The 18176-nt window shown below is 33.7% G+C and overlaps 2 protein-coding genes and 1 long non-coding RNA gene across 3 annotated transcripts; all 3 read left to right on the top strand.

Moving 5' to 3' along the window:
- Positions 1 to 1007: 1007 nt before the first annotated feature.
- On the top strand, positions 1008 to 5115 carry LOC128206392 (perlucin-like). The gene is made up of 6 exons (XM_052908799.1): positions 1008 to 1069; positions 1557 to 1651; positions 2199 to 2289; positions 2806 to 2892; positions 3397 to 3520; positions 4718 to 5115. The coding sequence occupies exons 1-6, from the start codon at positions 1021 to 1023 to the stop codon at positions 4743 to 4745; spliced, it is 474 nt and encodes a 157-aa protein (XP_052764759.1). The 5' UTR covers positions 1008 to 1020; the 3' UTR covers positions 4746 to 5115.
- A 2419-nt stretch (positions 5116 to 7534) lies between these two features.
- On the top strand, positions 7535 to 8285 carry LOC128206393 (uncharacterized). The gene is made up of 2 exons (XR_008256457.1): positions 7535 to 7654; positions 8211 to 8285. It is a non-coding gene; the product is annotated as an uncharacterized LOC128206393 (long non-coding RNA).
- A 1502-nt stretch (positions 8286 to 9787) lies between these two features.
- LOC128206391 (perlucin-like) lies at positions 9788 to 17642 on the top strand. Its single transcript, XM_052908798.1, has 6 exons — positions 9788 to 9904; positions 11179 to 11279; positions 11599 to 11689; positions 12293 to 12379; positions 15591 to 15711; positions 17547 to 17642. Exons 1-6 carry the CDS (start codon positions 9853 to 9855, stop codon positions 17581 to 17583), a joined length of 489 nt encoding a protein of 162 aa, XP_052764758.1. The 5' UTR covers positions 9788 to 9852; the 3' UTR covers positions 17584 to 17642.
- Positions 17643 to 18176: the final 534 nt, after the last annotated feature.

Genomic DNA, 18176 nt, shown 5'->3' with positions numbered 1-18176 from the left:
ATCTCAAAAAGGACACCAGTGCAGATTCGCGAATGACTTAAACCAGTGTCTAGCTATTTTCACAATCGATCTGAAATACATTAGCGTAAACTTAACTAACCGAGCAGCCAAACTATTTCCTTCGACCTTATTAAGTGTTAAACGTTATATTTTATCCAGTGAGAAGTCATGCAGTATTTCTCCAGTTTTTAAATACATCGATTTCAGTTAATCATCAGTTAGCCGTAATTGATTTTGATAATGTGAAGCATTTTATATAAACAGTAACTAGCCCAGTTAGTTGGTATACTATTCAATATTACTTAGGCCTCACAACAACTTTAAATATGTAAGTATATTTAGGACGCGTTTTCTTTCACAGAAGCCGGAAACAATTGGTATCAAATGTGATATGGGGTGTGGTGATGTCTATACCTAGAAAAGTTTGGTTAATTTCTCATATTGTGCATTCTCGATATTGACATACAGAGGTCACTTGCAAATTGTTGATATGGCTGATGCATTTACAATCGGAACATCTCAGTCATTATCGAAATTATATGACGAAGCTTGCCGGAGATAGCCGTTATAACGATCGATACGATTATTATGATGATATGTTGTTGAAAACAGTGACGCTTTTGTTAAAAAAATGTAAATAGTATTTAAAATATTATCTTGTTACTTTCCCCGACTTTGATTCGGACTAAACAAACAATGTATTAGTTTTGTTGTAAAAATGCTAAATGATAAAACATACTGAATTTGTCACAAATAATCTGTTTTACAGTGTAAAGCAAACACCTTTTATCAAACTTAGTAACATTAAAGATATTTTGAAACATTTAAAAATTCATTTTCCTGACATTGAGTGGGAAAATTAGACTCATGACTCATGTTCTGTTATTTATATTTGCAAGACTTCAATATGATTAAATTTGGAAACATACTACGATGTAAATGATTTCACAAAGGTGCATATGTCTTATCAGTGACATTTATGACTGTTTCTTTATATGAACATTTTACCATACAAGTGGCATGAGAGGGATCACAATGTCGATGCTGTTACTTATACATCTGTTTGCAGGTAACATTTCTTATTAGATAGAAAAACATGTGTTATATTGCTTTTTAGGCACATAAGCTGCCATATAATGTAATCATATAAAGATATATTTAAATAAAAAATGACAAAAAAAAACAACATGTGATATGTTGTAACACGTACTAATTATTTCATAAAATATTTAAAAAAATACAAAAAAGAACATATTATAAGAGGTTACGCTGGAAGTAGTAATTGCACCTGCGCCTCCTGTTTGGTCTGCATGCGGGGACTAAAACCACTACAACACTATGACAGAACAACGCAGAAGGTTCATGCAGCATAAAAACACAGCTGTATTTTGTGATGACTTGTAACATTGGACATCGATTCGTTTATATGCTGGTGAATTATCTGGCAGCCAAATCCGCCACAAGACATTAAACGCCGTCAGTAAACACCCGCGAAAGTTGAAAGAGTTGTTCCAAATGCGAAATGGAACATATCAAGACATGAACCTTTAATGCAGTTGCGGCTGCCACTGACTGCGGGGATGACTACCTGGTATTCCATGGGTCCTGTTACCACTTTGGTCACAGACCGTCCGACTTCACTGAGGCCCAGGTATACATTAATACCTAATATTGCGACGAGTTCCAAAAAACATGCAACAGGGTATTACATTATTAACTAATTGCATTTCTAAGATAATGAAGTCCTTGTTTTTTATACATATATAAGGGGCAGTATTGGATTTTATAACCGCATGAAAAACAATCTGAATAGTTAATTTGATAAAAAGTTGTTTCCCTTTGTTGATGTCTTTTTGTGTGTTTTTTTCTCACGTAAAGAAATTCAAAGAAGACAACAACTATACATACTGATCATTAAATCATATTTGTCTTTTTACTCGCTATAAACATTCAATATCAAGGCATAACTACATGAGTTCTAAATAGGTTAAGTGATATTTCATATGCAGTCACTTTCATATAATGGCTCATTTGCTAATACGACCGTTTTTGAGGTAATTTAAGAACCTCTAAAGTGACGTTTGTCTTTGAATATGCTTAACAGTAGAATGATCATGATATGTATATTATCATGGTAACTGAGTATACACTCATATGTTTTACGTTATGTACTGTACCCGATTAATTACCTACTTCAGCACTATTGCCAACAAAAAGGCGGACGCCTTGTGCACATAGAAACCTCACTAGAAAACGACTTCATAAGGAACCATGTCATGGAGATGAATTGTACGTATACTTAGATACTAATACAATGATATGTGACGTTGTTGAAAATGAGTCATGTGGAAGAAGAAATGTTTTTATTTTTTTATACGTTGTAGAAATTAGTTTTTTTTTCCTCTTTTCGCTGTCAAAGGCTCGATCACTATTAAACAAGTGTTTTACTATAGGCAGCCATTTTGATTCCGGAAATTTCAATAGATTGGTTCACGTTTAACTTAACGTACAAACAAGACGGTGATGAAAAATTATTAACAAAACCGATAAAAGTACGTTAAAGTGATTGGTTTCCGTTGTATTTGCAAACCAATAAAATATAAGGAGTAAACTATGAACCAACCAGGAAAAAAGATTGAATTCATCAATAGAATGACATTCTATATTTAGATCATGTTCATGAGAAAACCGCAGTGAATATGATATATATTTTTTTCGTCGATGGCTGTCTGGACAAAACAGAGACTGTTTATTTATAGGTCATCTAATGTGTTCATAAATAATCATTTGGTTCTGATATTACAGCACATGATTGGTGGATCGGGCTCACCGATGAGTTAGCTGAGGGACACTATCTTTGGAGCGAAAATGGAAAAGAAGCAACATTCACAGGTTGGAAACATGATTCAGTGCTTTCTGAACAATAACATTATTCTGAAACGTAACTGGTGTGCTCGGTATCGGTATCAGTGAATAACGTTGCAATGTATCTGCTTCTTAGTTACTGAACGGTTAAGGTCCACCTAATTGTTACCGTTCCGATATATAAATGAATATATAGACGTTAACATAGGTAACACGTTTAAACATAGTACAAGCACACTTTGGGTTTCGGAAAATAAGTTTTAGAAATGCATCCGGGTTTTGAAAAGTATAGGGCGTGCTGGTAAATATTTTTAAATATATACGTTCGTTACGTAAAATTTCGGCGCATTTCCCTTGATTTCCCTCGATTTTCAAAATCTTCCTTGCCAATGCCGATTTTATGAATCACGCATATTTAACGTTTTGACCGAGTTTTCGAAAATGTATGCGGTGGTCATAAGGGTTGGGACAAGCATCTCAATTTTCTCATTGTTTTAGCGAATTACTAAGAAACTATTATCTTTCTTGAAGATTGGGCATACAATCAGCCACAGGGAGGTTCAGAAGACTGTGTGGCTCTGGAAAAGACTATTGACTTTCACTGGGGGGACTTTCCCTGTGCCAGGTCTAGCATCTATCCGATATGCGAAGCGAGGTTTGTTTTTGAGGATCAGTTGTTTTAACAGGCGTTGGGACTGACGGATAAATTGAGTATGCGTCTGTTCTTTTTTCATTTAATCAGGTTGTAAAAGACGTAAACGACGGTTCTCTAAAACAGAATGAATAATACAATGCATAACAAACAATACAACAATTATTCAGATAAATCATGAAACTAACGAATATTTATGTAAACAAATAGTCTTCATTTTAATGATATAATTATCATTAATATACAAATTAGTATTAAAATATTATATTTTAATCTTAACTAATATCGTTTAATCGTAAAGGTTTATTTAATTTAGTATTAAAATAAATGTTTTCATTTCAACATACCATCTATAAGCATTTCCGGACATCCATGTTAAAAGCGTTTCTGACAATGATTTGAACTAGTCATTACATACATGTAAAGGGTGACAAAATGACGTCACAGTAATCACGTCAAATTTACGTGGGCGGCGATGTACCACGTCGCGCCATACTTTGACGTTTCGCCTAAATTAGAAAGGTGACCTATTATGTACTAAATGTACTATATTCATAAAGGATTTAATATTTGTGTTGTTTTAGGATTGTTAAGGTCTCCCAATGCCTATTGTATGCATTGCAAGGCCTGACTTTCGTCCACATCCCCATTTAGTGTATAGAATAACATTTCAAAGGCTAAAGGAGGGAACTACCCTCACTGTTGGGTGATGTATATAAAAAGCCGAAGAGAAATTTAAAAGAACCCCACTTATAAACTTAAATGAAAGGTGCAGGTGGGAAAAAGCATATAGTAGCCAAACAATCAGCGATGGATCTTTTTAAATGCACAATGTATAACCCAAACAAACATTAAACGTAAAACTAGAGCCATCAGCGTGAGTAGTGACTATTTCAAATTTAATGGAATATCGCTTGCGATGTTGCTAGGGACGTTGACTACGTTGCAACAACTGATACTAAAAAGTTATGAAACGAGTTGACTGTATCAAACATAAGTTTTTATTGTTTTTGTTTTTGGGATGATCGTTTTGAAGTCAAATAAAACAAAGGTGTTTGCATTAATAAGTAATGGTGTTTTGTTGAAGTATTGATTGACATTTTGCGCTGTGTTTTATAAAACATGGTTGCTGTCTTACGCTTACATTTGAAATATTCAAATATGCTTGCAATACAATGCTCATGAATGTTTACATTTCAGTCCTGGAGAAATCGAACTTATCGGATGAGATATACGAAAAACTGTAACATTTGATACTGAAAAGAGTATAAAATCATATTTCTTGTCCATTCAATATGTTTATTTTGGGTTACAAATATAAAATAATACCAATAAAAAAGTAAAACGTGTTGAATGTATTCCTAATTTGCATTCTCTCAAGCATAGAAATATTTTTTTGAGATTTTTCTGAGTGGTATGAACAACTGGTAGGCATTGTATGTACTCTTATTGTTTTGCACGACTTCACAATGTTTAAATTTAGAAACACACTACAATCTTAATTATTTCACAAAGGCCCATATATCTTATCAGTGACACATATGTCTGTTGTTCTATATGAATATTTTAAAACACCGATGCCATGAGAGGGATCACAATGTCGATGTTGTTACTTTTACATCTTTTTGCAGGTAACATTTCTTATAAAATAGAAACAAATGTTGTGTAATAATAAGACACATAAACTGATTTTGTTATGTAACCAAACTTAAAATGTATCCAAATATTTAAAATAGACATATGATTAATGCGATAAGTTGTAACTCTTAACTATTTCAAAAACTATGCACAAATATGTTTTTTACAATATAAGAAAGTGGTAAAAAACAATAACAATGCACCGGCCATTGTGCCATTAATTGCCATTTTACTTCTTTGAAAAAATCACTTTTTCATTTCCAATAAAGCTGATAATGAAGATTCTTACACGTTATACAGTTGCTGCAGCCACTGGCTGCAGAGATGACTACCTGGTATTCCATGGATCCTGTTACCACTTTGGTCACAGACCGTCCGACTTCACTGAGGCCCAGGTTTACACAAATAACTCTCGTTGCAACGAGTTCTAACTGTGACTTTGCAATGACCTAGGCTAAGGCAGCCATTTGTATTACGAAGTATACTGTCATCTGAGAAAAAAACATGCAAAAGGGTATTGGATCATGACCCTAATTTACTAACTAGTTGCAAAACATAACAATTTTAAGATAATATAAATATATAGATAAGCGGCCATATTGGATTCTAGAACCGCATGAAGGACAATCTGAATAGTTGATTTATTGAAAAATTGCTTCCCTTTGTTGTTGTTTCTTTTGATTTTTTCTCACGTAAAGAAACTTTAAAAAAAAGATAACATCGCTACATACTGATCATTAAATCATATTTGTCTTTTTACTCGCTACAAACATTCAATATCGAGGCTTACATGCTTTAAATGAGTTCTAAATATCTTAAGTAATATTTCATATAGAGTCACTAAATTTTGTCACTTTGATAAAATGGCCCAATTGGTAAACGACCGTTAATTAAGTAATTTGAGAGCCTCCTTATTGACATTTGCCTTTGGCTATGCTTAACAGTAGAATGATATGAATATTATCATGTCAACTGAGTATACACTCTTATGTTTTCACATTAGGTACTGTACCCGATTAATCAATTGCTCACTTCAGCACTATTGTCAACAAAAAGGCGGACGCCTTGTGCACAAAGAAACCTCACTAGAAAACGACTTCATAAGGAACCATCATGGAGATGAATTGTACGTATACCTTTTAGATACTAATACAATGATATGTGACATTGTTGAAAATTGGTCATGTGAAAGAAGAAATGTTTATATCAATTTAATAAGTTGTAAAAATTAGTTTGTTTTTCTCTTTTTCGCTGTCAGTTTCTCGATAACTATTAAACAAGCGTTTTTTTTTTGTAGGCAGCCATTTTGATTGCGGAAATTTTAATAGATTTGTTCCCGTTTAACTTCACGTACAAACAATGTGGTGATAACAAAAAACTAGGAACAAAACCGAAAAGATATTTTGAAGTGATTTTTTTCCGTTGTATTTGCAAACCAATACGAATATGAGGAGTAAACTAAACCACCCGGAAAACCATTGCATTCATCAATAGAATGACATTCTATAATTAGATCATGTTTTTGACAAAACCCCAGTGAATATGATATACATTTGTTTTGTTGATGGCTGTCTTGACCAATGTATATGAATAGGTCAAACAGTTTTTTTCATAAATAATCATTTGGTTCTGATATTACAGCACATTATTGGTGGATCGGTCTCACCGATGAGTTAGCTGAGGGACACTATCTTTGGAGCGAAAATGGAGAAGAAGCAACATTCACAGGTTGGAAACATGATTCAGTGCTATCTTAACTATACCATTATTCTGAAACGTCACTGGTGTGTTGCAAATGATGAGTTATGACACAGCTTTTTATTTTAGTAATACGTTTTACACTTGATTGAATTCTATGTATATATGTTTTTTTTCTCAAATGTTTTGCCCGGGCGAATGCATATCATTATAGATAATTTGTAATAAATAGAAAATTCGTTAAAACAACTGTTTTGTAACATTTTGTCAAGGACAACGTTCAATAAATAGCTTTCGGTATCAGTGAAAAGCGTTGTAATATATCCGCTCCTTACTTACTGAATGGTTAAGTTAACTAATGTATAGGCGTAAACACAGGTAGCACTCTTAAAGATAGTACATGCACCATTGGTCAAAATCATATTTTTTTTTTCGAAATGCATCCGGGTTTTGAAAAGTATAGAGCGGGCTGGCAAATAATTCTAAATATAAACGTCTGTTACGTTTAATGTCGGCGCAGTTTCCTCAATTTTAAAATCGTCTTGCCAATGCCGATTTTATCTATCACATATATTTAACGTTTTCGAACATGTGTGCGGTGGTCATAAGGGTTGGGACAAGAATCTAGATGTTCTTGTTTTTTTCCAATTACTAAGAAATGATAATTCTTATTTAAGACTGGGCATACAACCAGCCGGGTGGAGGTTCGGAAGATTGTGTGGCTCTGGAGAAGGGTGTTGACTTCCACTGGGGGGACTTTCCCTGTGACATGTCTAGCATCTACCCGATATGTGAAGCGAGGTTCGTCTTTGAATCAGTTGTGTTTGTTTTATGGTTGTTAAAGTATGCCGATGCTCATTGCTTGCATTGATTGCATTGCATAGCCGGCCTCCCGTCAACAATACCATTTAGTGTAGAGCATAGCATTTTAAAGCCGTTGAGTGATGTATATAAAGGCGAAGAGAAATTAAAAAGAACCCCTTTAATACTTAAATAAAAGGTGCTGGTGGTGACAAGGATAAAAGCCATACTATTTACGATGAGGCTACATACACTAGGTGAACGCTAAACAGATATTAAACGTTAAGCTAGAGTCATCAACGTGAGTAATGACTATTTGAAATTTAAAAGAATACCGCTTCAGGGATTACTAGGGACGTAGACTGTGTTGCAACAAATGGAACAAGTTAATTAACCGAGTCAGCGGCATCATACATTGAGTGTTTATTGTTGTAGATCAATTCTTTTGGGTGGGGATCTGTTTCGAACTAAGGTATTTGGATTAACACAGACACGTGAGATATTCAAATATGTTTGCAATAAATCACTCATGACGCTTTGAATGATTACATTTCAGTCCTGGAGAAACTGAACCTATCGGATGAGATCCACAAAATACTGTAACATTTGAAAATAAAATGATAAAACCTTTCTTATGGTCATTTTGATTACAAAAACTTAATACAACAAGTAAAAACAATAAAAAACTTGTTAAATGTCCTCCTAAATGCATGTATTCAATCATAGAAAATATAGCTTAATATTTTAGAAAATATCACAGGAATTCAAAACATGGGATCACTCGAGGTTAAGCTCGGTTCCGGCGGCCTCGAGCGACCGCAGTTTAACTGAACAACGATGTTGTTAAGGAAAACAATACAATCCGTAAACTGAACCATTGTGTGAAACTAGTAAATGCATTATTCAATCACTTAATATATACAACAGATTCAATGAAGTAAATAAAAAAATCCAATACCTATTAACATTGCTACCAGTGTTAGTGAGTCTAGCTTGCCAATTAGGTCAATTAGGTAAATGCTTTAACACCGCAGCGGTAAATAGCTTATTTACGTGGATAACAGGTCGGAGAAATTGATGGATATGAGTTTTTAAAGATTGGTGCAGCATTTGAAAGTATCCAAGACGAAGGAAAGGTACAAGTTGACCACTGACTTGTTGTAGAAATAAGAAGGTGGTTCAGGTAATACATCTGCCAGTTCTTTAAGTGGTCCTGGATTAATTAAATCAGGGCTGCATGCCTTGAAATGATAAATATTTAAAAACCGTTATAAATAATTCATTCGTCATAGGATACAGCAAAAATAGAAGGCATCGTATTATTAAGTAGTAGCATCATTCCAAATTTAAATGATTGCTTGAAATTATAGCTTTCTAAACAAAATAATTATATTTTGATATACGGATAAAATGTATTAAAGTATATTTAAGTTCTAGGTTGTACTGAAATAAATCGAAACATTGAAACAGAATGTACATACACCTCTATGTCTGTAAATTTAGTACACTGTTAACAAAACAATATGATGCCGTATAAAAAACGTACACATCAAAACGACAACAGACAACAAATAAAGCATTAGTAAAGCATAACATCAATATGCATGTTTTCGTTTGCTACCTACCCAGATGCTATACAATTGGACCACTCTGGCAAAAACATTATTGTTTAAAATGATACCATATTTGCATATCGACAGACGAATGCTGCGAACTCCATCATAACAGCTGTATAAGTCACTTTTAGAAACAATATAGAGGCTGAATAATACATTAAAACTGAATTATGTTTGGTTACAAAGGTCTCGCACACAAAAAGCTCATTTTTTATTTATTCATCCCCGTTGATAAAGATATATATAGCACGCAACCATTAATGTCAAAACAAACACCTACAATCAATTACATTGAATCAGTTTACGGTTTGTAAAACACCCTTAACACTTGTTTTCTTATTACTATACTTGCTTCAGAATTGGAGTTAATTTGTAATTAATTGTTTTAGTTCAATGACCTTTAACCTACAATCTTTTACACCACATGTAGAATCATTTTGACATGCCATGTGGTTCCTTATCGCCTTAAATCGCGTACTAATTTGAAGCCTTAACCACAGGTCTGATTTCTTTTATCAGTAACGGTTGTTCAACACTCACATCAAACATTGTACGTAAACTGACAATAAATAAGCACCTACTATGTGGCAATTACTTATAATTGCATGTTATATTGGAGTGCAGAATACACAAGGTAAGTGATCTACATCCAAATATTGTTACGAACTACTTTAACCAATAACATATTGTTACAGTGTAAATAAAACAAGCCATAAAAAGGCGCAGGGGGTGGCTAGATTTTGAAATGTGTTTTATGTTTATACATATTTAAGACCTTTGCATTTTCGGGTTCATCTCCTTAAGATTTATTTAAATGAACTAGTAACGGTAGTGACTAAAGACCACAATGAGGCGCTGAATTTTTAACACTCAATATTTTGAATACCCTCTATTTGACAACGGATTTATTTTTATATTTTCTTGGTTATTTGAATATATTTGGTATAAAAAACATTCTTAGCTTTCTTTATACCAAATTTATTTTGAAAAAAAGCCTTTTTCTGCACTAAGTTGATTTTTTCACTAATTAAATATGCTCCAGTTCCGTTTTATCTAAAATATATCTGGGCGGTTAAAGGCACCATAGAATACTAGATACTACAACAAAGTGGTCGAAGATCAATACAACAATTGTCATTCGCTAAATGTCAAATCCCGATCGAACTACTGTCGTTTTCAAAACCCGTATTAGCATTAAGTAGTATGTGTTGAGTGCTACTTTTTATAGACTGGTGTTTATGCAAGTTTCTTTATATAATATCATTCTCATTTATCAGAGGTTTGATAATGATAAATCTGGTATGCATAGCATCTTCATTCTGGTATATAAGAATGTAAAATATAGGCTCAGTAATCATGAACAAAAATCAGCAAAGTACTATATTTTCTAAAGAAATGATTTCGAATATGTTCAATATTTATGCCAATTTGTGTTCAAGGAAATGCACTGAATCAATAACTTAAATACGATTGATGACATTGGTTTTCCGAGAAATGTCATGTAAATTCTTAGTGCTGTTTAATTGGTTAAAACTAAAGGCGGTGCATGTAAACATGACAATAATCAATTGAGACATATAATAATAGGAATATTACGATATGACGCTTTTCTGACAATCTGTATCACGTCTTGTTCGGTGTATAAATGTGCATCCGTCTCGACCGCTATGCGTTCTTGCACGGTCATCCAAGGTCAAGGTCGCAAAATCATAGGCCAGTTCAAAATCGTATGCATTGGGTAATAGATGGATACACACATAGCTTTCAATAAATAGTGGGGATTTGTTTAAAAGGCCATTCAATGATGTTGTAAAATACTATTGAGTGAAATAGTAAAAATTGAGAAAATAATTGCCGATTTAGCAATTCTGTGCGGACAACTAATTTTGGTTTTTGTCATTTTACCAGGAAGAACATTCACGTTATGCCCCGACGGATGGCTGGCAAACCGGGGTTCTTGCTACTGGTTTGGACATATTGAAACCCCAATGGATTTTACAACGGCTGAGGTATGTTCTAGACTTAAATGAATGTTTATGTATATATTTATAAATACATATCTTCCTTTCCTTATTTTCTGCATCGACATGTTAAACCCAATTAAGTATATAACATGATTCGGATAATAAATGGTTAAAACATAATTTAAATGCAGTTGCTTGATACTTTCTTTTAAGTTTCGGTAGTCTTTTGCGGCCATTTCGAAAAATGATCGCCAATCGGCTATTTGGAAGTTACAATATGGATATTTGCCTTATAATGTTCGTTATTATTTCTTCTGTGTGCCGATTTTGATTCTGAAATTTTATTTCACATCGGCCATTTCAGGAATACTGTCGTCATCATAGCAGCCATCTTGTGCACGTGAACAACTCTGATGAGAATGACTTTCTGAAGGATCGACTGAGGCAATTGAGACGTACGTATTGAAAGAATGTTGATGTAGATTATAAGTATCTTTCACATGTATACAGGGAGAATTGAAAAATCCGAGGCTTGCCGAGTTCGGCCTCTAAGTGTGTCATAGGGGCGGAAATATTTCAATCCGCCCCGCATATACGTGAACGATACTTTTTCTTGCATACCAAAAGTTGTTTATTGACACCAAAGCCATGACGTATTTTCAATTTAGTATCATAATCCATGAAAACACGATTTTGAAATGGCACGTAGATTCATGTGAGTCGTTGAATCCGTGATGGGTATGAGATAAATTTCAAGGCCTGGCAAAACTCGGAACTGCATGTCCGTCATGCAAGAAACTTCCGTCCAATAAACATTGTATTGTCACCGGATTTAAAAAAAAAAATAGACATGTATATATAGATATCAATATCTATGTGTGTTTAGTCTGACGTGAGTATCTCTTTAAGTTTATGTTAGCCGTAAAACTTGTGTCTCTAAACATAGTCTAAGTCATTTGAATGTCTACTGGTTTAATCCCTGTATTTTCCATTACATTTCTAACACTGTTACATACCAAAAGCTCAAACTAATGTATTTATAATTAATACTTCAACAGCCTCTCACTTCTGGATGGGATTGACGGACGAGTTAACGGAGGGACATTGGGTGTGGTCTGACACAGATACGACGGCGCCATTCCTAAGTACGTTGCAATGATATATCTATAATTTTAATATGGAAGGATAGTATACCAATGAATAGGGTGAATCATTTGCCGAGGCCCGCGTTATGTTTTTGTGACGTGTGTAAGTAACCGAATGTTTTCAATAACAAAATATGTTCACGAAAGGCCACATTATTCTCTTAGTATGATATGGACTAACATTTTTGTCTCAAACATGAATTCGAAATGTTAAAGGACTACTACGTTGTATGTAAATGTATTTTGAACAAATACATATATAATTTTCCCTCGTACAAAATGAGCAACCTTTTAAAAAACTGTTTTTTCCGTTTTGTAGTATTGTGCTTTAAATATAAGCTATATTATATGTCGAAAATTTTCCCGCGTACTTTTGAATTGTATATGAGCCTTAAAGATGCACTCTTTCTCCCAATACAATCGTGTTATCAGTAATAAATGTTTTTCAAAAATGCATTTTTAGTAAGCAGTTACAGGCTTATCAATCAAAATCTGTGTTTGTTATACATGCGTATGTATTTATTTTGTATAAGAGTGTCACTTTAAAATTTGCTAATATATTGAATTTGTCATTACGGTTGATTAAAAATAAGTGGATAATGAAGGATTAAAACATTTCAATAAATGAGTGAATAAAACTGGGTTATTATGCAGTTGGAACTCTGATTACATGTATAAACAAGTATTATGATGAAAGCAGATTGTGTGTTATAAATGCTTATCAGTTGAAAATCGTCTGATTATTTTTCAATTTTCACGCCATCATATGTATATTATAAGAGACAGTACCTGTTCTTCTACTCGATGATTACCGGAAAACAACAAAGTGTTGTTGTTTTTTTAATTTACCTTTAAATTCTTGACCTTAGAAACCAATGATTGGCAAAAAGATCAATCAAGTCATGAACAAAAAAAATATGTAAACTCCAAATGCTCCAATAAAATACATTAAATTGCCCTTCTGGGCAGATTTAACACAACTTCAAACTCTAGCAAATCTCAAAAAAAAAAGTTCAAGAAGTATCTTAACTGACACTTACTTACAAAATCCTACCTTTTTAAACACGAGGTCCAAACCTATAAATTCATAACTTCAACAGTTAAAGTGACTGCTTCATAGCCCCCTGTTACGTTAGGAACTTCCTTAAACTGAACACCTGTTTATCGTTAAGGATTTTGCAAAGTTCTCAAACCAATATGCTTTTCTTGAGTGTCCCTTCACAGCCCAAAACCTACATTCCCAAACAAGAGGTGCAGACCAGTAACCCTCAAGCACATCAATTCAATAGTTACAGTAACTGCCCCTTTGAATCAACACTGATAGGACTTTTCATCATCTAAACGCCTATTTTATCTCGATGGACGTGGAACGAAGACCAAAACTCAATATGCATTTACGCCTCTTAGATTAATTTTCAGTCTAAAAAGTCTTAAATACAGTACTTCGAAGAATTCTGAAAACACGTTGGCCTTGGCAATGAATAGTTCGTAGGAACAGCAACATATTAACACCTGAAATGTACAGGGACTAGCTTCCGACGCTGAACATTTTGATTTTAGCACAAAACCGTCGTCTAAGGACCAATTATGTATTCAGGGACTGACTCCCAACACCAACACACATGCGAGATTAGATAGCTACAATAAATTATTACTTAAAATGTGAGTGTCACTTTAGTCCTAGCGATGTAAATTGTCCATAGTTCCTTCCATAATAAACTTTAGCCATTAACGCCAATAGAAAGGATATACCCAAAAGCCACAGTGTGAGAACTAAGAATAGTTGCTTCACAAGTCAATGCCACTTTCGTCCCAGCGATGTGAAATGTCGGACATTTCTTTCCAGACTACCGCTTAGACGACCCGCCAGCGCTTGACTGACATTATATTGAGCTGAACCGAGTATTTATAAAAGCTCAGGTTATCATTGGTAAATAAATTATTGGATCAAACATTGGATCTGTAGAATAAGGAATAGTGATTTGGGTACTTTATTTTCGTCAATATATGCAACATAATTGTAGCAAAATCTCATCACGTCAAACCGAGTTACAACTGGGAATCATTTAAATATAGGCTTATCTGATATGTTAAATTCTTATAATAGTAGTTTAAATATAAAATTGGTGAAAGCATCCGTCTTAAAAGGCGGATCTTAACTGTCCGTTTCTACCGCATTTGTTCACACAACTAATCGATCAATCAAAACCACATTAATCGTAACTGCTGTAAACCAATGCGTTCAACCTAACATTTGTGTTTACCTACTAAATTCACCACAATACACCCATCCGTAGAAATCTATATGTATGATCAGACAGAAATGAATAATACTAACTAAGGGAGGCAAGCGTCAAGTGAGAACAATATACTAAATATATCGGTTAGCATCTAAACTCGTCACAAAATTTGCAACTTGAGTTGAAGTCGTTTGATTTAAATATATCACGCCTCCAGCATAAATGACGCAACGCCATTGGTCCAGGACTAGTCACGTGGTGACCCCATATTTTTGCATATTTGGTCATCAAATTTATATCGTACCAGCATGGCGTCTATTTTCCGACTCCCATAAATATTCCGATGGATAAATGAAACATTTAAACATTTTAATAGGTTGTCGACGTAATATATACGTTACTGGGCGCAGGAAACCATATTCGTGTTCGAGGTTCGCTCTCACCCGATATGGTTTCCTTTGCATCGTATATCCCATATCGGGTCACCTACTAACCCAGTTACTTATAACATCTCTCACTGATTGTAAAGGCTCAATGACACCCATACAAACACTTTCCCAATGAATTTGTACATTTCATCATGGCTGTTACTACGAGCAAATATCATTCGAACATAAATTTACTGCGACATACATCAAACGTTTTTAAATGTGACATTAAGATCGACAAGGCGCTTTGGAAACATTCCTTAGATGACTCGGCTCTCAGTCTCAAATAAATTGATCACTTGTAGACGTACACGAAATGTTTCTTCTCCATGATCTTTAAAATCCACAACTGTTATCAACTGCCATCAAACCTTCGACTATTCTTGAAGAACTTAGATGTAATTTAGCAATTTTATTATCAAAGTTACCGTTTAAACTTGCTTTGTTCAAGCCTAAATCTGATAGACTGTCCGAAGCTATTCAGCAGTCATCAACCTCATTACACATTTACACATTTATCAAATGTATATGCATACATTTCAGACTTTAACCCTTCAGAACAAGCACACAGCACAGAAGATTGTGTCATCTTTGCTAGGAATTACGACTATACATGGGCTGATTATGAATGCAGTAACAGAGTTGCACCCTTGTGCGAGATGCCGTGAGTATCTAAAGAGCCATGTCTGCTTTGATATTTCGTCATACGAGAGATATTGAATATTGAATTAATTTGTATTTTTTACGACATTCATTTTTCATCTCAAAACAAGCAAACGCCAAATGATTCTTAATGTTTTTGTTTTTTTATTAACAAAAATATCATTTCTTATAAGATATGAAATATTACATCTTTCAGTAGATCTTTGGGTTTGTATTTGTTCACGGTGCATGAACTTAGGTGATCAACTAACTGACAAAACTAAATCAATATTATCTTTTAGTTTTATAGACTAGAATAAATAATCCGATTAAATTATATTTATATTCCTAACTATTTAAATTTGTTTGAATGACAACGCATTATTAACGTTTTAGAACTTATTTAGTCTCTTCTGTTTATTATTTTAATTCTTGTTGGTTTTGAGTAGAGCAAATAGATAAATACTTCTACATAAAATCTTTCCTTCAGATAGCCCTCTCTATTATATGTTTTCTGATAATTTGATGATATTGATTAGTTAAGTGAAATGTATATTTTGATTAAGTTTCAAATATTTGAATTGTTTCATCCATGGAGATTTATCAGTGAATTCCAAATGATATTTCAGTGTTTTGAACATTTGAACAGTGACATAACTGTTTGATATTTTTGTTGGTTTTGAATGTAACCATGCTCTGAATTCTAACCCAAACGTCAGCGCGCACTAAGCTTGGACACAATGTTTCAATTTCAATTTCATGTATGAAATGACGTAACGTTCACATACAATTTGGTGCGCTTTTCTGAAAAAAACAACAAAACAATTTACTTTCATTTTATATCCTTGTCACGCATATTATAAAAAGAAAAAAATGGTAGTTTCAGTGTAAGATCGCAATAATAAATCACTTCGTGAACACCAAAAGTTAATATTTCACTCGTGGCTACATAACTCGCGAACTAGAGCTTTCGGTGCTGATCATTTGGTGAATTAAATTACGATCTTACACTGAGACAAACAATTGCCCTCTATTTATTTCACCTCGTAAACATCAAAAGTAACTATTTTACTCGTGGTATTGCCACTAATGAAATAAAGCTTTTGGTGCTCACACAGTGAAATATATTACGCTCTTACACTAAAAAGAAACAATTAGCCTCTATACTTTACACTGTTTGGAAATTTAGCCGGCTCTCACTTCAAAATCCAACGTCAGTGCGCATAGTGCTGCATCATATTTTCAAACACATAATTTCCAAAATGACGTAAAATTCGTAAGCAATTGTGCGCGCTCTTCTGAAAGCCCTTTGCAATTTTATATTCATTTAAGGCATATTATAAAAGAAAACAAAATGTTGGTTTCAGTGTAAGATGGAGCCGATATTTATTATTTGTTTCAAGTGATTGATAGAGATCAGTGAAATAAATATATTATTTCAAACAGGGAAACAATATTTATACTGTGTTTACTGTTTGACATGTTAGCCAACTCTATGCCCACTTCAAAATCAAACGTCAGCGCGCACATGACATGGACATAATTTCAAATTTATTTTCAAAGTGAAATGAAAGAAATATACCTTTCTGTCATTTTATATCCTTTTGGGCATATTTAAAAAAAACAAACATTTTTTCTTTTAGAGGGGTGATCGCAATATATTTTGCCTAATACAAAATGTTATATTTCACTCCTGGCGAAATCACTCGAGAAATATAGCTTTTGGAACTCACTCGGTTAACTATAGTACGATCTCACACTGAAACTAATATTAATCATCTATTTATTCTACTTCACCATTCACCATATAACAAAAAAATGGCCGAAAAAAAGAAGGTTTCTTCTATTATTTTACAGGGGATGGAGTGATCCAGAGGTTGCTATTGTTGGGTGAATGAAATGACGATATCAAAATACTTTGTATTAATGAAATAAACCATGTTGATTCGTGAAGTTCCTGTTGTGTTGAATACAATTCCGTATGGCTTTTACTTTATTTTCACCAAATCTGCCAATTTTTAGTGCAATAACTTGAAAACATAAGACAGCTTAAACATGTTTTTACTTCACCACTTTATTTGCCAATTTAAGCACATTCCAGACAATTGCAATGGATTGGTTGTATAGTAGTGAATCGATCGATAACGTGAATTAATTTGAATGAAAATAGTGAACGATTAATTTGTTTAAGTCCGCCCTCGGATATAAAATAATTTGTTTAATACAATTTAGGTGCGTCTTTTTTACCTGGTACGCTACGGTTTTATACTATTTTTATTAGTTTTATACTGTGTAAAATGTACGTGGTTTAGTTAAGTTCCACATCGCTTCAAGTACGAATTTTGTAGGACAACAGATATCCCAGATTCTGTTAACTAGTCTTATGGTCTTCAGACGTGGAAGAAGGTAGGTCATGATAAGCAGATACCCGTATTGGTTTTGAGATCAGTATGTCAAATGTCACGTTTGCGTTTACTCGGACACCCC

Source organism: Mya arenaria, chromosome 10, assembly GCF_026914265.1.
Source record: "Mya arenaria isolate MELC-2E11 chromosome 10, ASM2691426v1".
Lineage (NCBI taxonomy): Eukaryota > Metazoa > Mollusca > Bivalvia > Myida > Myidae > Mya > Mya arenaria.
This window is presented reverse-complemented; position numbering and strand designations above follow the sequence as displayed.

Bases quoted from the DNA above. Each gene is read 5' to 3' on its own strand.
- LOC128206391 (XM_052908798.1), top strand. From the start codon at position 9,853: ATGTGGCAATTACTTATAATTGCATGTTATATTGGAGTGCAGAATACA. The intron at 9,905-11,178 runs GTAAGTGATCTA...TCATTTTACCAG, and splicing joins TGGAGTGCAGAATACACAAG to GAAGAACATTCACGTTATGC. The intron at 15,712-17,546 runs GTGAGTATCTAA...ATTATTTTACAG, and splicing joins GCACCCTTGTGCGAGATGCC to GGGATGGAGTGATCCAGAGG.
- LOC128206392 (XM_052908799.1), top strand. From the start codon at position 1,021: ATGAGAGGGATCACAATGTCGATGCTGTTACTTATACATCTGTTTGCA. The intron at 2,290-2,805 runs GTACGTATACTT...CTGATATTACAG, and splicing joins CCATGTCATGGAGATGAATT to CACATGATTGGTGGATCGGG. The intron at 2,893-3,396 runs GTTGGAAACATG...TCTTTCTTGAAG, and splicing joins AAAAGAAGCAACATTCACAG to ATTGGGCATACAATCAGCCA.